Source organism: Populus trichocarpa, chromosome 8 (assembly GCF_000002775.5).
Source record: "Populus trichocarpa isolate Nisqually-1 chromosome 8, P.trichocarpa_v4.1, whole genome shotgun sequence".
NCBI lineage: Eukaryota > Viridiplantae > Streptophyta > Magnoliopsida > Malpighiales > Salicaceae > Populus > Populus trichocarpa.
The window spans coordinates 4,407,025-4,416,242 of NC_037292.2; the positions used below are offsets into that span (position 1 = coordinate 4,407,025).

At 33.6% G+C, this 9,218-nt stretch overlaps 1 protein-coding gene across 3 annotated transcripts; it reads right to left on the reverse strand.

Annotated features, from left to right (window-relative positions):
• Window positions 1-280: 280 nt before the first annotated feature.
• Window positions 281-3,305, reverse strand: LOC7472443 (uncharacterized). Of its 3 annotated transcripts, none has more exons than XR_002983294.2 (6): window positions 2,894-3,305; window positions 2,667-2,743; window positions 2,535-2,571; window positions 2,312-2,411; window positions 1,494-2,185; window positions 281-463 (listed from the first exon to the last, which is right to left on the reverse strand). XR_002983294.2 is itself a non-coding variant. In XM_024606799.2 (5 exons), exons 1-5 carry the CDS (start codon window positions 3,168-3,170, stop codon window positions 1,579-1,581), a joined length of 1,098 nt encoding a protein of 365 aa, XP_024462567.2. In that variant the 5' UTR covers window positions 3,171-3,305; the 3' UTR covers window positions 1,362-1,578. The 3 variants fall into 3 exon arrangements, 1 of the variants encoding a protein (XP_024462567.2); XR_002983293.2 differs by lacking the exon at window positions 281-463 and adding an exon at window positions 590-742; XM_024606799.2 differs by lacking the exon at window positions 281-463 and having other exon boundaries at window positions 1,362-2,185.
• Window positions 3,306-9,218: the final 5,913 nt, after the last annotated feature.

Below are 9,218 nucleotides of genomic sequence, written 5' to 3' on the forward strand. Positions count from 1 at the left end.
AAAAATCCAATCAATCAACTTGATACCCAGAGTCAAATCCCCCCCAAAAAAATCCAAATTCTCTTCAAAGGAAAACACATTCAAGCATTGAATACGGGGGGGGGGGGGGGGGGAGCCACATGCATGATGATAACAGCGAATCCTTAATCTTTCAATATCCAGAATTTAGTTTTCTTACAGATTTTCTATTCCATTCTCTTATATTATCCATATTCGTTCTACACATAATTATTTTCTGCACAAAAACAGGAATTATCATGAACTAATCTTCCTTGATTACTGTTGAAGAAAACTTAGGCTACTGAAAAAGCCAAGGAAAAGCATTGAATGGCAAAACATTGTTTCTCCTTCGTATTAAGATTTCAATGTTATTTCTTAATTAGAAGACCATCTTGCCTCAAGCTTGATCTTGTGAAATGTTAAGATTGTCATCAGACTCAACAATTCCTGAATTTATGAATATCTGAAAAAGCAAACACGAATAATTGGAAACTTAATGAGTTACTTGCTGAGTAGAGGCAGACTCGTACATGCTGCACTACTCTTTATGGTTCAGGCTTACTTGCATGTGAGAGAGAGGTTTGTCTTTTAATTACTCTTCTGTCTCTCCATTCTCCATTCTCCATGCATCATTAGTCGTTATTGATTTTCCAGTATAGGAACTGATCAGATATTTTCATCAACACAGTGCGAAAAGCGCTGATCTATATATATTCCAATGGAAAACCATCCCCAGCTCCCTCTGGAAAATTAATCTTCTCCAGATTCAGTAACATATATATATGATTCTATCTCACTTCCTAAATTATAAGAAGGATTTGGCAAACATATATGTTAAGAAAATTAAAAAGAAGTAAAATCACTAGATAGGGTCTTTTTTTTTCTTTACTTTACAATGGGTACGCGCGATTTTCACTTTGTTTGTGGCTCTTGTTGAAAATTAATTGGCTTTACAAATTAAGAAAGTGGAGATATTAAGCCCCTAAATGTTGCTCCTCAGAACCCCCTAAATAAACACAGTGTAAATGCATGTCCCCTGGATTAACATACCTAAAAAAACTACTTTTAACTCTATCCACTATACTTCTAGGCTTACAAGAATACAGAGAAAGAGTTTAACATAGCTATAGATATGTCACATGATATATAACATAATTAAACGATTTTCATTCATATGATTTGAGTAGTTCAATGTCATTTTTATTTTTATTTTTATTTTTATTTTGTTTGATGTTTTGTTTTCAAGGTAGCTAGCTAATCAAGCTAGAGTTGCTAAATTATTGGAGAACTATACATACATACATACATACATACATATATTCACTGATCAGAAAACAATTCCCAGAACCCAATGTGCATGCTTTGTAATGCTAAAAATACTCATCTATTCATTGGTAACACCAAACTAAAGCCTACAACTAGCTTGCGATTTTGCATACAAAACAAATTAACAAAAAAACAACAACAAAAGATCAAATAATGACTACTATTACCTTGTATGCAGGTAAGGAAAGTATCTTTAAGCATGTTGTTCCTGGAAAAGTAAGTACCTCAAGATCTCACTCAGAATTGTCTCATTCATAAAGTCAGATCTAGAGTACTTGCCATCCTTGCATGCTTCCCACTTCCATCTCCTTCCATCGATCCGCCAAGCTTTGAGGATGAAGATGAAGACAACGAAAGAGACAAACTACCATCAACTTCACAACCTTCCACAAACTTTTCAAGTTCATCATCATCTTTTGATGCTAGTTTCAGTGACAAGTTCAAATCCAAGTTGCAATCTGGATCCAAAGTCTTTCTCTTTAAACCCTTTTGCATTTCTTGAATTGTTCTCCAATTTTTGTCAGCGGAACTAGAGGTGTTCAAAAAATCCACTTGATCTAACATTCCTGATCTCTCTTGCAACTTGGTTATGAAATCGGACTCCATTGAGCTGGGTGTACTTTCATTCTGTCGGGATACTTGGAACAACTCGACCGCTTCAAGAGATTGATGAGTTCTACCTGTAGCTTTCCCATTCAGAGAAGGAATGTGGACACTCGAACCATAATTAAGTGAATTGTGATTGTTACATCCAATTACTGAGCCATACAGTCCATGTTTGACTCTATTGAGTGCAGTTCCTCCCATATAAGCTCTGCACATCATGTGGTCATGACCTCTCCAAGAAGCATCTCCATATCTTGAAGGCGGGAAAAGGAGAGGGAGAGAGAGAAAGAGATCATAGTTAGGATCGATATACCAATTATTAGAATCTCAAATTGGTTAATTATTGGAATAGGAGTATAAGGAGTTAAGATTTCCATACCTTAAATTGAAAGGAGATCTTTGATTGAAATCTTGTGGCATGGCAAGTTGCCTAAGGTTGCAGATATGGTTATCCCCGCCTTCGAATAAAAGCCCTTGGCCTATCAAGAGTATCTCCTAAGTCAGAGAGAGTACAACCCCCAAGAGAAACCCTAATTCTCTCTCCATTTGCACAGGAAAGCTTACTTCTTTGATAAAAAGAAAAGGATCAATTAATAATTTACCTTGACCGGGATCATCACTCCTCTTGCTTCTGTACATCTAACCAAACAATACATGCGCAAAATTAATTAGGGAAATCAGGCTAAATACATCAATAAACACTGTTACTTGTGTAATACCATAGATGAAAATACCTGAAGATGGCTTTTCACATGAGCAATGTTAAGGTCTTTAATATTCATCATCTGAAGAACAAGCTTTGGTGTTGCTCCTGCACAGATCAACACAGTTAATGCCACCATCAGAAGCAAATTCCTCTTAGAATTCTCCCGTTATCAATGAACAAGAACAAATTAAATCATTTAACGAAAAAAACCAAATAGAAAAAAGAAGATGACTAGAGTAGTAACCAAGTACTAACTGTCTTGGCCTCCTAGTCTTTCAACAGCATGAACAAAGCAAAGATGAAGATCCGGCGTCCATCGGAGCCTTGGCATCTTAGAACGAATATATTGCCGAAAGGATCCATCAGCTGCCTTCTTTTTATTTTCTTCAATTGAGCTGTTGCTTGTGCTCTGTCCTTCATTTTTTGATTTAAAACTAATTCCATCCACCTCCTCCTCATCACCTTCATCTTGTCCAACTTTCTTGTCAGAATAGCTTGACTTGGAGCCTTCAAAACTATCACTTCCCTTCATCTTTCTTAGCTTAGCTGTCTTCCTTATCAATTCTATGTGAATGATCAAGAAACAGTGATTAGGAATTTTAGTGTCGTCTTATAAAATGACTTTTGATGTTTCAGTTTCAATATCTTTCTTACCTCAGGGCGGAGGAAATGGATATATATATCCTTTTGGAATAAAATCAGATAAGCATCGGTAATAATAATATTTACAAGACTTGGAATTCAAAACCCTAGCCCTTGAATATGTAGCTCTATTGAACTGTCTTGCAAATAGCTTGTGTACTTTTTTTTTACTTATTTATGACATACATGCATACATAATGTAGTTTGTCATGCATTTATTATACCATGTATGTATGCATGTAGATGAATGAATGATAGATAATTGCATATGTGTGTGTGGAGAATGGCATTTAGCATGTACAATAGCTTGTATTTATAATTCTTTTTCAAAATATTTTGTATTTATCAAATTTTGATTAAAAAAGAGAGTATATATATACTCATGATCAGCTTGAATAACTCTTTTAAAAAATACTGTAAAAATAATTGAACAATGCATTTTGTGAGAATCACAAGCTAAAAAAATATAATAAGTAAATTTATAATTACTATATCTAAATAATTAATTGAGTCATAGTTTATTTATTAGCCTGGTTCATTAATTGCCGAGGCTCGGTGAATTTGGACAGCATAATATGATACATAGAAGTAGCTTTTTCTTTCTTTCTATTCTTCAAACTCATGTTTCTATATTAATTTGGATCTCTAATAATGCATAATTAATGTAATGGAATTTCTATGCACTTATTTGAATGGGTTTCTTTATGGCATTAATTCTCGAAGAAAAAGCTATGCTCATATGGTCAGCCTGTGACTCGTAGATCGAGGAAGGCATGCTGCGTTTGCTACAAATTAATGATATATGGGAGAGAAATTAAGGCAAGAAAAATTGCTGAACATCATGCGCATGTGTGCAAAAAAGAATATCATAGCTCATCAATGGAGGATAGCCATATCAAACTTTGCTGGCTGTCACTCATCAGTCATCACACACAACTTAACTCCCCGTACTGGCTTTGCGTCGAGAATCACGGATTTTGTCTATCTTTATAGAAGACTACTTACCCTGGCACCCATGTCAACAACTCTTCGATTTCTCTTGGGTCTCTGTGAATATAGGAGTACATTTGTTACGCCCTAATTCTCTTGTTAATTATGATATTAATCTTGACATATTACTCCAAATTAATTAATTATAAGAATCCACACCTAACGAAAACCACGCCAAACATGACTGCTCTTGGCGGGGCACTTGAACAAGAGAATGTTCGTGTTATTTGAACACTTTTTTTTCTTGGTTATTAAATTTGACTATGTATTGTAAATAATAAAAAAAAAAAGAAATTTTGAAAAAAATGCTCTTTCACTCTCTCTGTCCAGGTTAAAGGAAACTAAAAATACAGGCAAAGTTTATGTGGTCTCAGGTTCGAATCCTGTTATTGTTCATATGATGGCCATTGAAGACTTATATGGTCGTTAACTTCAAGACCTGTAGGATTAGTTAAGATGTGTACAAGTTAACCCGGACACCCACGTTAAACTAAAAAAAAAATAAAGTGTTTAACTATCTGTACGCTGCAAAGAAAAATAACGCTGAGAACCAATTGGTGATGAGTTTTTTCAGATATGCAAGTGCGATGTGCTAATTTGTACGCTGGAAAGAAAAAAGCCAGAATCACCGTACCGGGTTTAATTAATCATTTAATTTGATCGGAGAATCGTCCTCTATAAAAGTTAAGATATTATTTATTTTCAATTATATTAGCAATATCAAGAACCAATGTCAGATATGGATTTTTTATTTTTATTTTACAAGAAAAATAAAGCCTGTTAAAGGCTGGACAAGCATCCCAAAGGGTTGTGAGTTTAATAAATCCAGCATACAATTAAAACAAACGGATAACTAGGCCTTCTCATTTCCATCTCCTGGCAATTGCCATTTCCATAACCTAATGCACCACAGTAGTCATGAACAATAATACCCTAGAAGAAGTAAAATGTGGAGAGGAGCCATACCAGTTTCAAATCCAAGCCTGAAACTCACATACTCTATTCACCCCTTGTAATTTAGAAAGGTTGTGTCAGCCATATAGTTTCCCTCTCTTGAAACATAAAGAATGTCAGATATGGATTTGGCCTGGGAGTTGGTTTAGGAAAATTGTTCCAAGATCATGATTATGAAAGTTGAATTCCCAAAGCAAATATTTAGATTAAGAAAATAACTAGCTAGACAAAGCTGGGAACACCGTTTACAGGAAACTTGAGTGATGGTCAGTCGCTAACTAATGTTTGTGTTAGAGGTGGAGGTTGAGGTTTGGGTGTAAAACCCACTAAAAAGCTATGAAAAGTAAGAAATATTAGCTTTTGTGGTTGAGTTTTGTATATAATTGGGTTCTACCCAACCACAACCTCAACCACAAAAGCTAAACCAAACACAAATTAAAAACAACAACTCGATTGGATGTGCTCCATCATGACCTTACGGCCGGTTTTGGCAGGGGCCAGCATTTGAAAATTGAAAAAAGATTATAAAACTACAGGATGCATATATATATTAGTGAGGAAATGAACTAAATAAAGACCCAAATAGACTAGAGCTAGCAAGTCTAAAAGGATATTATAATTACTATTAACTACAGCCTTGACTCCCATCTTTATTCAATATTAGTTGCGCGTCTTCGCATGCATGAGTTGAATATAATTAATTAATTATATATTTAATTTTTTTATAATCTTTTAAAATTGATAGACTTATCATTTTTCTTCAACTTAATTTTGTAAGGAAATATTTCATTTTAGTATTTTAATTAATAAATAATGCGGTATAAGATTCAGGTGATTATATGAGTTTAATACAAGTATTAGTAGAATAGGAAAACTACTGTACTAGTGTACCTGATATAGTAGTTTCTTAAAAGGAAGGAGAATGGATACCTCATCTCCGGTTTAAGGCAGTGACTAATTAACTTTAATTTAACTCCCAATTTATATTAGATCAAATTAATAACAATTAATACATTACCGTATTTGAATTTATAAAGATGGCAGTTGTCAGTATTGGTATTAGAGTTTGTATAAAATAATTTGTTTCTCGGTTCTTGTACTTCATGGTTTCCAATTGTTGGGAATTGCTCAGCATATTTTCCGTCTCGGAGGGGCCTCCCTCTCTAATTATATATAGACGAATATTCTGCGCCAGTCCAGAAATAATTGATCAGGGCGAGCAACATTGGCTTAAGAAAATGATGAAAAGATAGTAGAATAATTCTGTCCACAAAAGTAAAATTAATTACTACTGTCAACTGTTAAAGAGTTCCAAATTCCAATAATTACATCCTCAGCCTTCAACTTCGATTTGATTATTGTGATGTCTGGCTTCCATACCAATCTAGTTCTTGAATTTCATTTGGAAAACGATCGATCTTGTAATTTAATCAAACTGCACAGTCCATTCAACCAGAAAAATTTAGACTTAGGCAGCATTTTGATGCGGTCAACAATTTCCATCGGAGGGTCCTGTCGAATAGTCCATTCAACCAGAAAATTAATATACAAAACAAAAAAAAAAAACTCATTTTCAAATTTAGATAGATATACAAGGCTTTATGACAAGCTAGCAGTGTCTCAAGATCCCGAGTTTTCCTCCGTTATTTAATTTAATGATTGAGTAATTTTTTATATATATATATATATATATCAAGTAGCAATGCTTTTCAATTTAATTTAATTTTGTTTAAGTTTTCTCACTTTCATCCCACTTAAAATATAATTGTGATCAATAGCATGCATGTGGGTGTAAAAACCACAACTTCTCTAAAAAACACAAATGTATGTATACAATAATTACTCGGCCTATGTGTTGTTTGTCCTAAACTTGTGGGTTTTCACAGTCAAATATTGAAGAGGAAAAAAAAGAATTATATAACGTAAAGTATCTTTAACAATTATTTGATGGAAACTAAAAGCTAGCTATAAATCCTTACACTTATTAGGATTGAAATTTGCATAGATTAATTTACACTTTTTTATATGTAAATTTAATTTTAATTTGAAGAGAATTTTTGTCCACTTAGTAAAAAATGCTATATTAAAATATTAAAAAATTATCAATTCAAAAGTATAAATTTTAAGTTGATAGCTGAAGTTTTAATTATAATAGTTTCATATTGTTTTTATCTTCTTTTATTATTATTATATAAAGGCTGGATTAAAGGAGGGCCTTATGAATTGTAAAATAATTAATAAGAACATCTACAACATTTGAACCCTTGGATATACTAAATAAATAAATAAAAATATGATATCTTATATAAAAATTGTTTGTAGGTGGTTATAGGCCGCGATAGTTTTATGATTTTTTATAGTTCATGTCAAAAGATCATCATCGTTTAACAAGTGACTCGATGTTCAAGAAAATTGCACTTGATTTCACGAACCATTTAATTTCAGGCTTTGACATGAAAGGAAAAGTAGCATATAGTATTAATTCTGCAGGAAACCTAATATTCCATCCTCGTGTACTCTAACTACATTTAGAGGCTACGTGTATATGTAATGAAATCTTTACATGACATATAACCTAACTAAAGATTTTTCTACTTTCTTTTTGCTAAAAAAAATTAAAAAATACCCAGAATCACGAGGGTCTTGAGAGAAATCAAAGCCGCCCAAGAATCAATGGTTTCTTTTGGCAAAGTCATCTTTTGATATAGTTGGCTGGTGTCAAAATTAAATTTATTAGGCGTGTGGCGTAACTAAGAATGTCTTTGAATGAAAAAAGAACTTGAAATTAATCCATCTATATATAGTTTTAATTACAATGGTTGGGCTCGGATCTCATTCGCTGGGCTGGTGCACATTTGACAAAATCTGTTGCCAGATTTAATGAGTCAATTCAACTTTGATCTAAGAAAAAAAAGAAGCTAAAATGAGTTTATTCAAGGATGAACTTGATTAATTGTTTATATAAATATAAAAAGAAAGAAAAATCAATTCAACCAGATTGTCTGATTTGTTCAACCTGCAGCGAGAGTTACTTGCAGGCTGCGGTCTGTTGCATGATTAATACATAGTTAACTTTAGTCTCATTTAAGTTTTACTTGGAGGCATGCTGTAACCTCCGAGTAATAAATGCCTAGCAATTACTTACTAGTTCAAAAGAAATTAGGTGTCGCCATGTTTTTGTTCACTTCTTCCAAGGAGAGTTTGGAATCACAACACGACATATCAGATGAAATGAAATGTACTTGATAAGAAATTCTAAGAGACCAATGCTACTGCTAGCTAGCATCCAATAAAAAAAGGATAATTAATTAACAGATGCTGTTTCGAAACATATATGTGTGTGTGTGTGTGTTTGTGCAGATCATTTCTAAATCATTACCAATCGTATAGGCTGGTTTCCCTGAGAAAACTATTAAAATAAAGCTAGAAAAAGGTTGGGTCCGGGACTGGGAGATTCGGCATCGAACACCTAACCTGTGAAGTCAACTCGCAACAGGACCTTTGTTTTTCTTCTTTTTGCACACTGTTTCTTTAATCTACTTTTCTATTGTGCATGAGAATACGTGAACCTATTAATGCGGATCTACCATCCTTTGAGAACGAGGATGTCTGTCTTTTTCCTGGCTACATATGCAACACACAACTGTATTTAACACCACCATGATGATGATGATGATCATCATCATCATCATGTAGAGTCCATGCATGATGCAATATTGCCAGCATGATGCATGTGATATGGCGACCATATTCAACACCAGCTGCCCTTTCAGGTTTTTCATCAATGAAAGCTTCGTGTTCAAACAAGAGCATAACAACTACTGTTCCCTAGCTCATTATATTAAGTTTTTGGTATATATGGAAAGCTTTACTTCGCAAGTATCAATACAATCACTAGTCAAATAATTGATCCATGATCAACCTATGAATACCATCCGATTCATAAAGGTGGTCAAAATCAAACAACTGGTCAATTTTAGATGGAAGTTCCTGA